Source organism: Micropterus dolomieu, linkage group LG17 (assembly GCF_021292245.1).
Source record: "Micropterus dolomieu isolate WLL.071019.BEF.003 ecotype Adirondacks linkage group LG17, ASM2129224v1, whole genome shotgun sequence".
In the NCBI taxonomy this organism is placed as follows: domain Eukaryota; kingdom Metazoa; phylum Chordata; class Actinopteri; order Centrarchiformes; family Centrarchidae; genus Micropterus; species Micropterus dolomieu.
Genome location: NC_060166.1, coordinates 740,548 through 758,470, shown reverse-complemented (window position 1 = coordinate 758,470; position 17,923 = coordinate 740,548). Strand labels below are relative to the sequence as shown.

General features: G+C 41.3%; 1 protein-coding gene across 1 annotated transcript; it reads right to left on the bottom strand.

The window, feature by feature from the left end:
* Positions 1-2,181: 2,181 nt before the first annotated feature.
* LOC123985780 lies at positions 2,182-12,817 on the bottom strand. Its single transcript, XM_046073645.1, has 2 exons — positions 10,640-12,817; positions 2,182-3,011 (listed from the first exon to the last, which is right to left on the bottom strand). The coding sequence occupies exons 1-2, from the start codon at positions 11,018-11,020 to the stop codon at positions 2,673-2,675; spliced, it is 720 nt and encodes a 239-aa protein (XP_045929601.1). The 5' UTR covers positions 11,021-12,817; the 3' UTR covers positions 2,182-2,672.
* Positions 12,818-17,923: the final 5,106 nt, after the last annotated feature.

Below are 17,923 nucleotides of genomic sequence, written 5' to 3'. Positions count from 1 at the left end.
AAATCTTCCTTAATACTAACAATGATTTGTCACACATTGAATTGGATGCAACAATTTTTAAGGAGTCCTTTTCCCCCATTTTACTTGAATATTTTGGAGGTGGAGGGTGCCTAATGGGGGTGCATGCAATGTGCCAATTATAGGCAAGAGAGAGGGTACAGTCTAAAAGGTACAAGGTTGTTTATTTGTTATTATATAAGGCTGCATAATGAAATGAAATAGTTCCTTCATGCTACACAAACAATACAGAATTAAGTGTAGGCCTATATATTAAAATATGGTAACATATAAAATAAAACAATATTAGTGCTGGGCAACGATTAAAATTTTTAATTGCTTTGTTACGCGTTGAATGCAGTAACATTGAATAATGTAGCGGGGTCGGTGCGTGTGTTCACTCGACTTCATTCGATTAGAAACTTGAAATGATGTTACAAGTCGCGGTAGATATTTTAAAAGCACAGACCAGGTAACGTTAAAGCAACATTGAACACAGGGTGCAGATGTTGGTTTCGGCTTAAAAGTTGTTTTAAAAGGCTGCCTCATTAACAAGCAAATGGCCCACCTTCTGCTGTGATAACGGATCGCGGGTAGAAAAATATGGAAAAAAGATGACAGCGTAGTCTGCTGAAGCCTCCCTCCACTGCTTGTTTGGGTGGCTGATTTGCAGGCTGATCGACATCCCGCCCCTCCTGTGACCCACGGTCTGTCTGTGTATTTAGAGCCAGTGAGCAACGGACTTTCAAAATAATAATAATAATAAAAAAAACTGCATCAACGTGTGATAAAATAATTGTCGGTTAATTAATTAATGTGATAATAACGCGTTAATGTGCCCAGCCTACAGTTATTTATTTACATATATACAGACACATACACCCCAAACATTCTGCAGTGGATTTTTTGAATTTGCATCTGGGGTGAATGTAAACAGCAGCAACCAGATGATAATATGGTTTCATCCTCACAATAAAGACACACGGAAATCATGTCCTTCCTGACTGTGTTTGAGCACCAACCATCATCGATGTAAAACACACCTCCTCTCATCTTGCCGGAGTCTTGCGCTGACAGCTCACAACATGGACAACCTGCCGAGCGCCTGGACCGGGTTGTCTATGGGGCAGGTCTCTGTAATGATGTGGGCACAACAGTCTCTGAATTCTGTTGCTTGGTCAACATGAGTCCAATTTTGTCCAGACCAGATCTTTATGAGCTGAATTAAGTCCAAGCTGGGCCAGCATAGCTCCTCTCCTGGCTCTCTTTCCTCTCCCCTGGTCCCGTTGTTTGGACCTGGGGGATCGTGGTCTGCTGCTCATTAATCCAAAAACCCTGTCTTCATCTTCCAATGATTGTATTTCATGTCAGAGGTAACATGTTTGACCATAAAGCCGGAAAAAACAGATAAAACAACAAAAGTGTAGCGAAGTTTGAAGGAACTACCAGCTGCTGCTTCTACAAGCGCTGCCAGTTGCCGTAGCAACCAACCTAAAACCTGAGTTAGTTGGCTAATGTGTTTCTTAAAGAGACAGTTCTCAAAAACATTTTTACAGGACAGTCTTCAGATTCTTCATAGTGTGCCCACATAGGTTACCTGCTAAAGAACAAAGCTTCATTAAAGTATGCGATTTCTTTTCATCATGGAAATCAGATTCCTGCTGTATAGTATGATTATTAATTGAATGTCTTGATTGTGGTGCATAAGGCAGAGCTATTTCCTTGATTCACATGAATAAAGAATGAACACTGAACTGTGAAGGTGCTCTTCAAAATGTATACGGTTTATTGTTAAATATTAATGTTATGCTTTTGATTCAAAAGGGTCAGGGTGTGATTAAAAAGTGGGCACTACTAGCTACTAGCAGCTGCGGTCCCCAGTATTATACTGTCAATACATTAACAGGTTATTTCTGTAAAATGTATTACAGTATTCTACAATAGATGTTATGTTTACAGTGTCATACTCTATGCCTGCCAGTAAAAATAGTGTTGTTATTGTAAAGGAAGAGAACTATATGTACAGCACCTTTCAACAACAAGACAAAAGTCTTTTGCACAACAAAATGTATGAACAAAACATAAGGAAATGCATACAAATACAAAGACATACAGAAATAGGATTTTAAACATAGTAAAATAAGATAATATAAAACAGAATAAGCCAAATCAAACAATAGACAAAATTGCAGTGCAAGACATTAACAAATAGCCCCAAGTTTTACTTGTATATAAAATGCAGTGTCAAGTGGAAAGGTTTTAAGCACTGATTTAAAAGAATTGAGAAGTGGAGCAGTTCTCAATTTTTGTGAGAGTTTGTTCCAGATACACCACGTGGACACCCCTGTCCCAGTAAGATAAGATATACGTTTTGGTGGAGCTGTTTTTTCATGGTGTGTTTTTTGATGAGGGAAATCTTAATGCTACAGCATACAATTTAAGACAATAGTTCTTCCAACAGTTTGGGTTTGGCCTTCTCCTTTACAGTAGAAGCTTTTATAGCTGCAAAGGTGGGACCAAATCCATATTAATGGCTATAGATATAGAATGGGATATCATAAAAGTAATGTGTAGGTGTCCCAGTACTTATGTCCATATAGTGTATGTGGTGCAAAAAAATTTAACGCTGCTTCTCTATGTTTAGTTTTGAATCTGGGGACTCTGGTTGAATGCACTTACTCAGTGCCTGAAGAGGAGTGGAAATCAAAAAGTGATACATTTGCAGAATTGAGTGCGTCACTATTATCAAAACAGGAATCGGAACGTGGAGTCCAGATAGGAGCCTGCCTCTTTGGGTCAGGGGGGGGCCCTGTATGAGGCAGTAGGTCCATTCCCATTAGGAGAAAGAAGAGGAATATTGAGGGTAGAAGTTCGGCAAGACATCCTCTCTCCTGTCTGTGCATAGGGATGATGACCACTGGTGATGATGGGATGAGAGAATGGCTGTGGCCCAATTGGATGTGAAGAGGAGTAGGCTTCCGTTGAGTTTGGACCTGGAAGCTTGATTTGATGAACTGGAGGTGAATGGGGTGGAGGAGGGTCACGACAATTAGCACTGAAATAACAGCTGACGGACTGTGGCAAAGTCTGGTTAGTTTAACTAAATAAATGCCCACAGTCAGCTGATTACAACAAAAGCAGGAGGAGAGTCAGAGAGAGAAATGTGAGTGGCATAAGATAGTCTTCCTGACTGAACCTCTTCTAAGCTTCATTTGTCTTGTATAACAATGTGTTTTGTAATAGTGTGAACACAAACTGAACCAGAATTAAAAGGTAACATAGTTTTCCCCCTTGGTCTGGACTAAATGAACCAAACTATAGGTGTGAAAGGAACCTAGACGTCATCTCCAAGATTTCCGTTTGTTTCCTGTAAACATTAAGACACAATGATCAGGACAGATGGCAATATTAAATGCTGTGTACTCAGCTGAAATATTTCCTCACAGAAAGTTATTATGTCATAGAGGCTTCAGAATGAGCCTACTGTTGGCCCTGCATTCCTAAATGATCCCTGAGGCAACACCACAGGCTAGAGATCACATCAGCAGTGAAACGCTGCATCCCCCGTTTCTGGCTCTCTGTGTGCTCTAAACTCCCCTCAGCAGAGGACAAGGATTTACAGTTCTGCTAATGGACAGTCATTAAACACACATTCAATGAAGTGAACTTCTGACCAGGAACTTGGCTGTTTGAGGGTTGACCATAGGCCCCCAGCCTCTTAAGCACTTACCTTCAGCCGAATAGTGCAATTCAGTACTTGTCATTGTCTAACAGAAACCAATTCATTCTCTCTGCTCCATATTAACCTGTCTATTTTTCACACAGTGACAGAAAGAAAAAGAGAGATGAGTGGAGTGGGAGGACAGGGCTGATTATGAACAACATTATGTGTAATATCTCACAGGAAAAGACCACTCTGACTGGATTAGGTGCTCCAACAGGTTTTTTTGTGCCTACTCTCTCTCTGTCTGCATAAAAGGGTATCAGTCCCTTATTGCAGTTTAAATAAAATTCCCTAACACAGTGAGGCCAGGTGAGACTTTGCTCTCAGATAAATGCAGGCACTTCTCTGCTCCAAATAGGAAAAACATGCATAATGAATGTGACTTTATTTCCGGTGCACTGATCCAAATTCAGACCAGTGGTGAATATGGAAACCAGTCATCTGAATAATATGACCGTTTGGATCTCTCTCCGCATTGTGCACACAGGACAGTGTGCTGATGTGGCCTGATTGAGATAAATATTTTCTGCATTTCAACATTGTAAAGCAAAAACAAACAAAGCAGAACCCCAGAATGGATTAATCTGTAACAGCAGTAGCCTATGTTAAAGGGGTACTCCAGCGATTTAGTATTACATATTTATAGTTGTGTGCTCTGCTAAAATGGTGGTTCAAATCAAAGCAGCAGAGGCCCTTTTTAGTCCCAAGCAGATACATTTCTTTTCATCAGAGCTTGCTCCACACCCACATCAATCCAGGCTATAATGCAGGTGTTCTGTCTTTTAAATTTTTGTTTCAGATGATCATTATATGACTAGTTAACTGACCTTGTGGAAACTACCATGGCATTCATCACATACAGTATACATACACGGCATATCAAATATGTCTAATAGCATTTGCATTTATAAATGCAATTTTTTAATTATATAAATTTGATTTAGATTCCGTCTCTCACAGTTGAAGTGTACCTATGATAAAAATGACAGACCTCTACATGCTTTGTAAGTAGGAAAACCTGCAAAATCAGCAGTGTATCAAATACTTGTTCTCCCCACTGTGTGTGTGTGTGTGTGTGTGTGTGTGTGTGTGTGTGTGTGTGTGTGTATGTATATGTGTGTGTGTATATATATATATATATATATATATATATATAGTATACTACTGTATGGTCATAGTGCAGTATCTCATACGAATTGAGTACATGAGTAAATGTACTGAGTACATTACATTTATTCATTTAGCTGATGCTTTTATCCATAGCGACTTACAATTGCTATATATCTCAAAAGGTCGCACTCCTCTGAAGCAACTAGGGGTTAATTGTCTTGCTCAGGGATACATTGGTGGATGTGTCACAGTGGGGATTCAAACCCAGGTCTTTCATACGGAAGGCATGTGTCTTATCCACTACGCCACACAGTGAAAGTTTTGTTGAGAGTCTCGGGGGGTGGGAGGATGAAAAGAACTGAACTTGATTGGAGTTTTACTAATTATACCCTTGGATGACACTGGCAGACATGCAATAAACATCAAATCAAATCAAATCCTATAGATACCGGTCCAACACAAGTACAGCTCATCATGTTTCTGGGCAGGAGCTGTTAAAAAAACCTTTTGATATTCTAAATCCAAATGATTTGTCAGATTCCTGTGGCAGAACTGTAGACAAATTTCAACTCCGTGGTTTAGCTGATCACTTTTGCAGACTCTGTGTGGTATTATTACTGCATTTTTAATATATGTATATAAAGAGACAGTTTCAATCTACTCCAGCATATCTGATTACCACAACATACTGTAGACTGCAAAGCTTAAGTACAAATGGGCAGGAGAAAGCTCAGAGCATTACTACACTGAACAAAGGTATAAACGCAACACTTTTGTTTTTGCCCCCATTAATCATCAGCTGAACCTGTGAGGTGGATGGATTATCTTGACAAAGGAGAAGTGCTCGCTAACACAGATTTTGACAGATTTGTGAACAATATTTGAGAGAAATAGGCCTTTTGCGTACATATAGAAAGTCTTAGATCTCTGAGTTCAGCTCATAATGAATGGGGGCAAAAACAAAAGTGTTGCGTTTCTAATTTGGTTCAGTGTATTGTCATGATAGAAAAGGTCAACAGAAAATCACCGAAATAAATGAGGCAAAGTAGAAAAAAGGGGATAATTACCATGGACAAATTGATAGATATATTATCAAGGGGCAAAGTAAAGAAATTGACTGTTAAGACAGTCATACAACAGTAATTAAATCAGCTCACACGTTTCTATGTACATAACAGGATATAATGTGTCAACCTGATCTCTACATTCAGCCCACAGAAGAGGAAACGCCTCCTGGGAATAATAGATAGGCAGAGCACAAACACTGGAGCTACAAACAGTTCAGAATCCGCATACAAAAGCTTGAGTGTTGTCTCTGGGAACAAAGTGTATGAGTAACTACAACAAAGCAAGGCTAATGATAAATGGTTCTACTTTGAAATCGTTGTGTGCTGCACATGTAACCCTCCTAAAGCTGCGTTTGTTTTCATTTACAGCACATTACATTTAGCTCTCCTTGCTTTTGTGGTGGCTTCCATCCCTCTTCCTCTCAGTTGGATGTAAAGACTGCAGATAAGACTACGTGGTAGCATGCCTACTTTGTGCAGTTGTGTGTGTGTGTGGTGTGTGTGTGGGGGCAAATGGAGCATGTGATAATATGAGCAATCTGCAGTGAGGCTGAGGTGAGTTGTGTTTGTTAAGATAACATCAGTACTGATACTGAGAGCGTCTTCGAATGTGATCATTTTCCTGACATGAGTGAAGAATTGTTTGATTGTCCAGATGTTTAGAACTGCATGATACATGAAGCATAGTTAAATTAGCAATAGCAGCAACATAATCATGCACGTTGTCTGTTAGTGTAGGGGTTTCAAATATGGGAGCCACACCATTGATGATCTATGTTGACCTTTCTTTTAGGGCTAGAAAGATATTCTGGTGTTTAATGGACCTGGTTAAATCCAGTGGTGTAATATAGTGTAAGTGTGTTTATGTTGGTATTTGTACATTTGATGATACTTTGAGTGATTTATTTTATGCAACTTTATACTTCTACTAACTTCACTACAGTTCTGAGTAAAACATTACAATATACATTTATCTGACAGCGATAAGTAGGTGGGACTTTACTGATTAAGATTAAATTCTAGTTTATGAAATGTGACACACTGATAAAGATTATGTAAAGACTGAAACAGTCAAATGCTAATTTCAGATAATATATTAATAATATAATATTAATAATCACTTTCTGCAATTTGAGTACCTTTTGCAAAGTAAATTTTACTAGTGATACTTTTACTTGTAATGGAGTGTTTTATATCACACTAAGTAAAGGGACCTGAATTCTTCCTCCAGCACTGGTTAATCTGATTACTGTTTGTCCTAGCTATGTTTTTGTGTTGCACAGACAGGCGCAGCTTGCTAAATGTTCAATGTGAAATAAAGCGACACTTTATGCTCTGATTTTGCAGTGCTTCTAAAACTTTAAAGTGGTTTTATTCTGCTTTTTGGCTTTTTCCGTCTCCCTTATTGAGTTATATACTGTTTTTGTGCATGTAATAGGTTTGCAAAGTGAAAAAGCCCAAAGTCCAGCCCAAAGGGAGTTCCCATCTCCCACAGAAAGCACTGCTCTGAACCGCTTGAAAACAGCTCGTTTGTAGTCCAGCCGCTTCGCTTTCATCCCTGTGACATCACAGGGATGAAAGCTAAATGTGCCTCATATTTCACTCGCTAAGCGGCTACTCCAATACGTCCTCAAAACATGGGCGTAAATCTCGTCTAACAGTAGGGGCGGACAATAAATACTAAATTTTCTCAAGAGAAATTTTAGAGGGGGACACAAATAATACAGCCAATATAGTACTTGCATAGGAAATGTGTACACTGAGAGAAGTCTTACTATTTTTCTGGCCAACAACACAAAGTAATAGTTGTTTAAGTGTGACTTAAGTTCACAGGTTCACCATACGGCCATATTATCCTAAATAACGTGCTACATAGTAATTTAGGTTTCTTCTGGGATAGAGTCTCTTACATACATAATATATAAAATATTTAACAGCAGCAGGCCAACTGATCTGCCACTTAACACCATAATGCGCAAAACCCAACACAATGGTGGATCTACGGTCCATCCATCCATCTTCATCCGTATATCGGGGATTGGGTCGCGGGGGGAGCAGCTCCAGCAGGGGACCCCAAACTTCTCTTTCCTGAGTCACATTAACCAGCTCTGACTGGGGGATCCCAAGGCGTTCCCAGGCCAGTGTGGAGATATAATCTCTCCACCTAGTCCTGGGTCTTCCCCGAGGCCTCCTCCCAGCTGGACGTGCCTGGAACACCTCCCTAGGGATCCTTACCAGATGCCCAAACCACCTCAACTGCCTCCTTTCAACCCAAAGGAGCAGCGGCCCTACTCTGAGGTCCTCACGGATTGGCCGAGCTTCTCACCACATTTCTAAATTAGAAACCAGCCACCCACTGGAGGAAACCCATTTTGGCCTTCATGACCATAGGTGAGGGTAGGAGCGAAAATCGACCGGTAGATCGAGAGCTTTGCCTTACGGCTCAGCTCTCTTTTCGTCACAACGGTGCGGTAAAGCAAGTGTACCGCCCCCGCTGCTCCGATTCTCCGGCCAATCTCCTGCTCCAGTCTCCCCTCACTCGTGAACAAGACCCCGAGGTACTTGAACTCCTTCACTTGGGGTGAAGGAGACCAGTGGAGGCCAGGTGCCATGGAACTCTGTAATTGGTTCGCTAATTCATTGATATATAGATTGAAGAGAATTGAACTGAGATGGCATCCCTGCCTCACTCCCCGGCCCTGGGAGAAGAACGTTGTTTGTTTGTTTCCAATCTTATCACACATTCACTTTATGTATACATGTTCTTAATCAAATCACATTTTTTTTTCCTCTAATGCCACTTTCAAGTAGCCTATAGAAAAGGCCCTCACGCCAGATGGAATCAAAGGCTTTTTGGAAGTCAACAATAGAGGCATATACCTTTCTTTTCTTAATGTTTAATTCTTGAGGGTCTGGAGGGTAAATATATGGTCCGTTGTGCAGCACTTTGGTAAAAAAACTATTTGGCATTTATGCAGAATATTGTGGTCATCAAGAAAGTTGACAAGTCGTTTATTAATGATGTTGCAGAATATTTTTCCCAGATTACTGGATACACATATTCCTCTGTAGTTATTTGGTAATAGTACGACTGTGGCTCAGGAGAGCGGGTTGTCCGTTAATCGTAAGGTCACGGTTCAATCCCCGGCTCCTCCAGGCTGTATGTCAAAGTGTCATTGGGCAAGATACTGAACCCTGAATTGCCCCTGGTGGCTGTTCCGCCAGTGTATGAATGTTAGTTTCTGTTTTAGCACTTAGGCTTAGTGTATGAATGTGAGTGAATGGTGAATGCAGATGTAGTGTAAAAGTGATTTGAGTGGTCTAAGACTAGAAAGGCGCTATACAAATGTGGAACATTTACGTTTATTGAATAGTTTTAGTATAGCCAATCTGATTTTATGGTCTGAGTATTTGATCATTTCGTTGAGGATTCCATCAGTACCACAAGCCTTTTTTCCTTTCAGGGACTGGAGGACTTCTGTTAATTCTTGTTCTGTTACAGGGTAATCTAGAGGGTTTTGGTTGTTTTTTATCACCGCCTGCAGAGTTTTCCATTTCGTGAATATCTTGTACTGATCATCATTTTTTGTTATATTACTGTATAACTGATAAAGTGATTAATCCAAGTATTTCCATCTTGGATCGCCAATTCATCCTGCTGGATTTTGTTTAGGTTGTTCCATTTCTCCCAGAACTGGTTGGACTCTAAGGATTCCTCAGTTTCACTGAGCTGGTTCTTGCTGTGTTGTTCTTTCTTAGTTTTTAGGGTGTACTTACCGCATGCCGCTTGTATTAGTAAGCTTGTCAAAGCTCTTCCTAGCAGGACATTCAGGGAGGGGGAAGCAGGTGCTTCCAGGTAAGTGTTGGTCTCCCTGGGTGTTCATAGTGTCAGCTCCTTCCCCTGTTCGAGCGTTCAAGTCCCCACAGATTAATACATTTCCCATGGTTTTATAATGGTTAACTTCCTCCTCAAGAATAGAGAAAATATCTGGCTTGTAGTAGGGGGATTCTGATGGAGGTATATAGATGGCACACATGTAGACATGTTGCTCAGCACAAATCATCTGTTTGTTAATTTCAACCATATATAAGATTCTTCTTTTTTAATAACTGTGATTGACTGGTTCAGTTCTGATTTACACCATATAATCATGCCTCCTGAATCTCTGCCTTGGGTTATTGTGGGATTTTTTGTTGATGTATAATAATCTCAGTGTAGCCGTGAGGATGACCAGTGGAAACTCTCTATTAAAATCTGAATTTCTGCTCTTTAAACCAAGAGCTCATGATCTCAGACCTTGACTGTTCCAACATGTTATTGTAAATGATTTAATCTCCAAGTGTAATCTGTTCAGAAATTAGACAAACACCTTATAAAACTAATAATAATAATAATAATAATAATAATAATAATAATAATAAACTAGATATTAAAAAATAATACTAGTAACAAACGAAAACAAAGAAAGTAAAAAGAGGAAAATAGTATTGTTGGTAAATGAATAAAATATTAAAGGTTGAGTGACATTTTAGAGTGTATCATGTGTGAAATACTGTTAAGAATTGTCCTTATATTACTATTAGTTTAAACTGATATCCAACATGCTAAACTATGAATTATTATGATGTGTTTAAGAGGTCTCTGCTCTTCCACCATGTAGCTATATGAGGCGAGAGCAGGTTTAGCATGTGTAATATGTCTGAGTTCACCAGAGGGGGGCGGGGCTGTGGCTGTTCTCACCGCTGCAGCGTAGTTCAGTCCAATAGGCTGCTGCTCCAGTAGTCTTGGTTCTGCCGTTGGGATGAGGGGGGGTATAGGACCTCCAGGCTCGGGGGCTCTCTGGCTGGGTATCAGAGGCCAGTGTTGGTGTTGGCTGTGAAATGCTCCGTATTTGTGAATGTAAATTTGTTCCTGTGGGTTGTGATGTTGGTGATGCGGTGGATTTGGTGACCTGGCCGTCCTCTCTGACAGCCGGGGGTGGATGCATGGTGGAGGTCTGGATGGTCTTGAAGTTCTAGGAGGTCCTCGAGGTCTGCGTTGTGTGGTTACCCCTTGGAGTGGTAGTGAGGCTCCTTCCAAGAGCAACATCCTTGACTGCTCTGTGTAGGTGTATGTTATCATACAGGCAGTCCAGGTGGAGGGTCGGGTGTTTGGGTTTGAGGACACAGTCCTTGGAGAGGCTCCAGAGATATTCACTCTGTGAATAGTGTGGGGGTGGAAGTCTCTCCTGTGCAGCAGCGTAAATATGACTATCTTGCTGGTAGGGAAATTGGTGGAAGCTTGCTCAATTACTCTCCTCAGAGTCTGCCAGTATGTCCTGCTGGGACCTTAAGTTGTTGTTGCCTAGGCCTTGGACAGATGCAGGGTTGTGACTGGCGTCTTGGCTTGGAATGTTTGTATGGAGGCAGCTGGTTGGTACAGGGGGGGGATCATAGTCTGCACCAGGCTGGGTGTGAGGGGGGGGAGTCCTCGAGGAAAGGGCTGTGTTGTCCTTCAGCAGGTGTAGGGAGAGTTTGGCTGGATGTAGTCTGGATCTGAGAGGCGGGCACAGGGGGTTGTCCTGTAGCTCTTCTCTCAGAGTAGCCAACTCAGTTCTGCAGTTGTCTCTTTCCTTCCTAAGTTCCTTCACCTTCTCACTAAGATGATCCAGCTGTCTTCTCTGACAAGTTAGTTCTTGTTGAAACTCTCTCAGCTGTTGACACTGTCCTGTTCTTTCTTGGCCTGGAAGTCCCTGACAGTAGAAGAGGTAGGCTGCTGTTGGTCCAGCTCTGCTCTCTGATCTGTACCAGTTCTATTTCTATCTGGGAGAAGTGTTCTCTCATGATGTCCAGGGCCTCAGAGTGCTGTAGCAGGAGAGGATCAGTGTCAGCATCAGCAGGCTGTCTGTCTGGAGCAGGGACAGAACAGGACGGTTTGTCTCCCAGGGTTGGAGCGATGCTTGCGAGGACCTCCTTCTCAGTCTCATAGCAGGAAAGTCAAGCTCAAACTGTCTCAGGTTGCCTTGTATCATGGCAGTTCCATTTTTGAACAGGTTTACTGTTATTCTGCTGGTGACAGAGTCATTTTCTTCCAGTAGACTTATTTTCCATCCATTACAAATGCCTACTCTCTTTATTGCTGGGTAATGAGAGCTGAACACATGCAGCCAGGCACATGGTTCATCTGTCCAGAAGATTAAATTGCAGGATCTTCCATCTTTGTAGTGGTCCAGGAATAGGATTTCTGGTCTTTCTCGAAGTAATGTTTGTTTATATTTTCCTCTTACAGTTTTGCTTTTGATAGCTGGGGGTATTCAATGGTTTCAGAGTGTGGAGACCTCATGAAAACAGTTGTTGATCTTCAAGCTTCTGTGTTCTGTGTTTAAAACAGCACTACTGCTGTTATTGATGCCGTTGCTAGGTAACCACAGTCCAGTGTTAGCTTGTTAGCTATTAGCTTGAGTGTGTCAGTTGGGACTTGTTTTATCCTAATAAATGCAAAAACTTACTGATTTCAGTGTCCAGTAGTTTGCTGTTACTTGCTTGAGTCCATCTATCCCCTTCTTCGTTTGTTTTTGTTCTCCTTGTTTTTTTCTCTTCAGTTTGATGCTCTGTTTCTGAGCTTTGTTTTCTGAACTCCTTCTTCAAACTGTGTCTTTTTTCGTTCTTTCTCCTTCTTTTTCCTCTTTTTTCTCCACTGGTGTATTGTGGTCACTTCTTTTGCATTTTCCTCATAAAAAGTCAGTGTTTATCCAATTTTTGGACCGAAAACGAGCGTTTTGTTTAGCAGCAAGCCTTAAACATGACTTCTCACCCACAACGGAATTTGGAACAGTTTCTCTCTCTGTCTCTTATGACGTTTTTTGTCAGCAGTTTTATTTAAAAGACCTTGTGTTTGGTATCTTTTCACCCGCGATTCCGTTTTCACAGCAGCAGATGAGCCGCGTTTGGACGAGGCTTGTTGTTAAAGCCCCCCTCCAGCCAGTTTTAACTGCCGTTTTTGGTTAACACTCTCTCTCAAACAGATAATGGGGGGTGTGGTTAATAGTCAGATGTAATACATTACCATGACAACCAAAAAACTGACCGGCTGGAGTGTTCACTAACGATATGCTGTGTTAACATCACTACACTGTAAAGTTTAGTACACTTTACTGTCTGGCAGGAGTAGCTATTACTTACCCATGATAGAAACTAATGTGCCAGTATCAGCTGTTATCAGTCATACAGTTTATGGTCCTGTCACGCACTGCACACGATAACTCCCACTACGTTTTATGGTGCACTTACTGTACTGCGGGGGTGTGGGGGTACCTTTGCCGATGCATTGGTAAAACGGCCGTCAGTAAAATGCAGATTGCAGTCTGTATAGAAGACAGTGGCAGGTGAAAGTGCGACGCGTTTTCTGTCATCTGTCCTCCAACACCGCACGCACAGATGCCATAATGAAAATGAACAGCACACTAAACAAAGAAGAGGAAACTATAAAATAAAATGAAGACCGTCTGTTAGCTAACTTTCTGCAGTAACTATGCTAGCTAACTACACCTGGCTAACTAGAACTTAGTTAACTTAGCTAACTAAACTAGAAAGACAAACCAACAATCAGACACAGAGGCTGTGTTCGAAACGGAAGGCAGTTGCCTCGCTGCCTCAATACCGTAATAGACAGCTGCCTCAGAAGGCATCTCTGTTTACATTAGTTTCGAGCAGCCTTCTAGGGCAGCACTTCCGGCAATGTGTGACGTCAGCACGCTGTCTTGCGTCTCTTCTAGCTGTCGCACTGCACACGATAGCTTCTAGCTGTCAGAAGAGACGCTAGCCTTAGCATCAGCTAACTAGCTATTGAGCAAAGCAAAACAGCTAACTTTATGGATGAAAGATACTTTTGTTACAGATTATTAACTCACCCCTCTGAAACTCTTGCTTCAGTCCACGTAGCCTACAGCTGAACCGAACCTGTTTACCGTCTTTTGGCTGACCCGCCCTTCTCTGCTTCTGATTGGCTTGTAGTCCTTAACTAGGATGCAACTCCCAACAAAGATCATTTAGAGACCAGATTTATCACTCCATAGCTAAAACAAAGCCTTCAACACAGGGTGAAAGGAGGAGCTGCAGCAATGTGCAGTATGAAAAAAAATATGGCTTTTTTGAAAATTAAACCATGTAAAGATAATTCACCAACTTTGCAACAGCTCTCTGAGTTCTACAAAGCCTTTTTAGTGACTTTCAACTCATTATTCTGGCTTTTTGGCCCACATCTCAGCTGACTTGAGAAATTGTATCTTCACTTAAGAATGAACTGGTCCAAGTGTCTGCTTTCATAATGGCCCATTATGTGTATGTTATCTTGAAATGTCGTTTTCAGCACATACAGTAAATGTACTTCTGTGCCTCCATGTTTAAGTATGTTGACAACAGTTTTGATGACCTTAAACAGAGGTTCACATATGAGTACAAGGAGGGTTTACTGTGAGTAGACGTGCTTGTCCTTGTCATTATTACATTTAATTGCTCCACAACATTGTAAGCAAACAACAATTTGAGCATTTTTTCCTGTAAGCTGTCAGTAGCTCTTAGCTCTGTGATAGTCTACAGGTACTGTGGTTTACACCATCCTTTTAGTTGTAATGGTTTGCCAAAAGAGACCTGAAAGTCCTCCCAAGCTACACATCCAGTGCTGAGGACACGGTGTGACTCTGCTTAGGGCTATGCTGAATATGTCTCATCTTTAGCCATGCCACTCATTACTTGGTGTCAGAGAATAGCAGCTGCACCTGGAGGCAAGTGAGCAGCCTCTTACAGATTTATGGTGAGTGGCTTCAGAAGAGCCTCCTTATTCTTTTCTTCTGCAGAGCCTCCTCAAGCAGATCTCTCCCTGTCATGCTGTACAAGATCATCCATTACCTGAGGTTACACTGCTAGTACCAATTAGATAGCTTGCAAACTATGTGTTGCATGGCATCAAGAGTGATGTAAGGGTCTTTGAGCCCTTGCTCTCTGTTACACAACTGTGCTTGTAATTTGAGAAAGAGGAAAAGTTTTGTATCTGAGGTGTGTTGAATATCCCCAGGAAGGATTTACACAGAAAACGTGTATGTGAAGCCTGCATCAGACACACGCACACAGTGCAGTAATAATTAGTACAATAAATATGAAATATGCTAAACATATTAGAGGTGGTCTATTTCAGATTTTTCAGTTGGCACTGCATGCAGAGACATGGAAATACAGCTACATCACAAAACCTACCAAACAGGTTTCAAATTAAACCACTAATTTGGAAGTGAAAAAAGATGTCTTTGGGAGTCATTTATTTTTGATTCCTGAACAACAGTGCGCTCTAACTTAAATAAATAAATATTATTGAGTAGAGAGTTGAAACCATGATCAGCATTCACAGGATTGGCTGTGTGCTGACCATGTCATTGCAGTTACATGAGTTAGGTGTGTTGGGAAGGCTCCCAGCATGCACTCGGGCAATAGATTCATGGACATATGCCTCATTTTATGTGTGTTCCTGCGTTGTTATGGGTGTCATTGTGCTCCACACAGGAGGACGGGGAGGGGTTGGAGTGGAAGCAATGGACTCGAAAAAGACAATCATAAGCCTGCTATGAAAGGAAACCTTACTTACACATTTATCAGCAAAATGAGATTTATTGTTCAGATGACATGTTACCACTTTTATGTCAAATGAAATGCTATATGTTCTGGCTCCATTGGTCTTTTAACAGTCACATATTTTATTAGTTACCATGTATAAGTGTAGGTAACTCTTAATTATAGAAATTTAATAGTGATAATTTCATGAATAGATCATATAATTCCTGGACTGAATCCAGATATGGGAAATGGGATTTTGTACATTGTAACCTTTCCACACAGTAGGCTATTGGACCATTGGAATGTTGAGCCCATCTCCATTGAGTAGAGTTAAGTGTGGGTTTATAATACTTAGGGCCCGAACACGAACCGTGCGAGGTCCCTATTGAAATTGCAGGGATTATTTTTTTTTTCTTTCAAAACATACTCAAAAACTCACCAAACTTTGCACATAATTAATTGGCTTGCTAGTGCCCCCTACAGAGCAGCCCCCTGGACATAGTTTTACCTACGTGTACGAAAATTGGTGTGTACTGTGGTACGTGTATCATGTCCAGACGCACAAAAAAGCCTCTTGAAGCTTGCCTAAACCCAACAGGAAGTCGGCCATTTTGGATTTAATGGTTTTTGGTGATTTACACACTTTGTATTTTAACGAACTCCTCCTAGATATTTAATCCGATCGACTTTAGATTTGTCCTGTGCAGTCTAAAGTTATTGACGATTACAAGTTTAATTGCTCCACAAGTTACAAGTTGTGTGAACGGTGAGTTTTTGTGGAACGGCGTGCCCGTGGTGTGGCATCCAAAATTGATGATTTGCCATAAAACAGGAAGTTATTGTAACTTCAGTCTACATGCTCACATCTGCACCAAATTTGGAATTGAAAGAGTCCCGCCCTGAACACATCCATATGCCAGTATTCACTCAAAGTCATAGCGCCATCTGCTAGCAACAGGAAATGACACATTTTACGCTGTAATGTACTACTCCAAGCAGGTTGGACATATGAAGTTCAAAACTGTCACAGGAAACCCTTAACACATTGATGAGGCCATGTTGTAAAACTTGTGAATTTTCAGTTAACGGCTTGGCAGGGGCGTGGCGGCTTCGCCATGACACAGGAAGTTGTTGTAACTTTACTGTACATGCTTAGGTCTGTACGAAATTTTACACATTTAATAAAAGTCCTGCCCTGAACACATCTACATGCCAACATTCACCCATGGTCATAGCGGCACCTAGTGGCAACAGGAAATGACCTTCAACGAAGCAGCCCCCGTGGCACGTTTCACCTACATGTATGTTGAATTTTTGGATGATTTACACACTCCATACTTTAGCGAACTCCTCCTAGGGATTTAGTCCAATCGACTTTAAATTTCTGCTGTGCCTTCTAAAGACATTGACGATGAAAAGTTGTGCTATCTGTGAGTTTTCGCCAATGGGCATATCCGTGGCGTGGCATCAAAGATCAACTCTTCGCCATGACACAGGAAGTTGTTGTAACTTCAGTGTACATGCTCACATTTGCACAAAACTTTACGTGCTTGATAACTGTCCTGCCCCGAACACATCTACATGCCAATGTTAATTTCTAGTCATAGCGCCAAGCGTTATGTAGCGCCACAAAGGGGACACAGGAAGTGACATAACACCTTCATGCAGCGTCCGAAGCGCGTAGCAAATTCACAGCCACACTGTCAGAGCTCCAGAATCTGCAACGTGGCCGCCTCACACCTCGACGCGCTACACGTGCGAGGGCCCACCCAACGCTGCTTGCAGCTTTAATTTTTGTTTTGTTTTTTAAATACAACTACTTTTTGATTTTTCCACCACACCATTAAGTTAAGTTATCATACTCATTAATAATAATAATAATCTTTATTTGTAGAGCACTTTTCAAAAACAAGTTACAAAGTGCTTTAACAAGTGTAAAGACAATATTAAAGCTGCAAGCAGCGTTGGGCGGGCCCTCGCACTTGTAGCGCGTCCGCGCGTGAACCGGCCGAGTTGCATATTCTGGAGCTCTGCCGGTGCGGCTGTGAATTTCCTACGCGGTTCCGACGCCGCATGAATGTGCTATATGTCACTTCCTGTGTCCCCTATGTGGAGCTACATAGCACTTGCCGCTATGAATATAAATCGGTATTGGCGTGTAGATGTCTGCGGGGTGGGAGAGTTATCAAGCACGTAAAGTTTGTTTCAGATGTGACCATGTACACTGAACAATAATGTACACAAACAATAAAATAAATGGATAAGTGGATACTTTTAATACAGCCCACACCCCTAATACTGTGTAACTATAACAAGTAGAGAACAGAAGAAAAAGATGTTCTTTCTTTACAACTGTCTGCATAGCTTATTCATATTGTGTAATGAATGAAAATAAATAGGCCTATTAGGCTCCTCTCTACTTTGACATTTAAGATTAGCT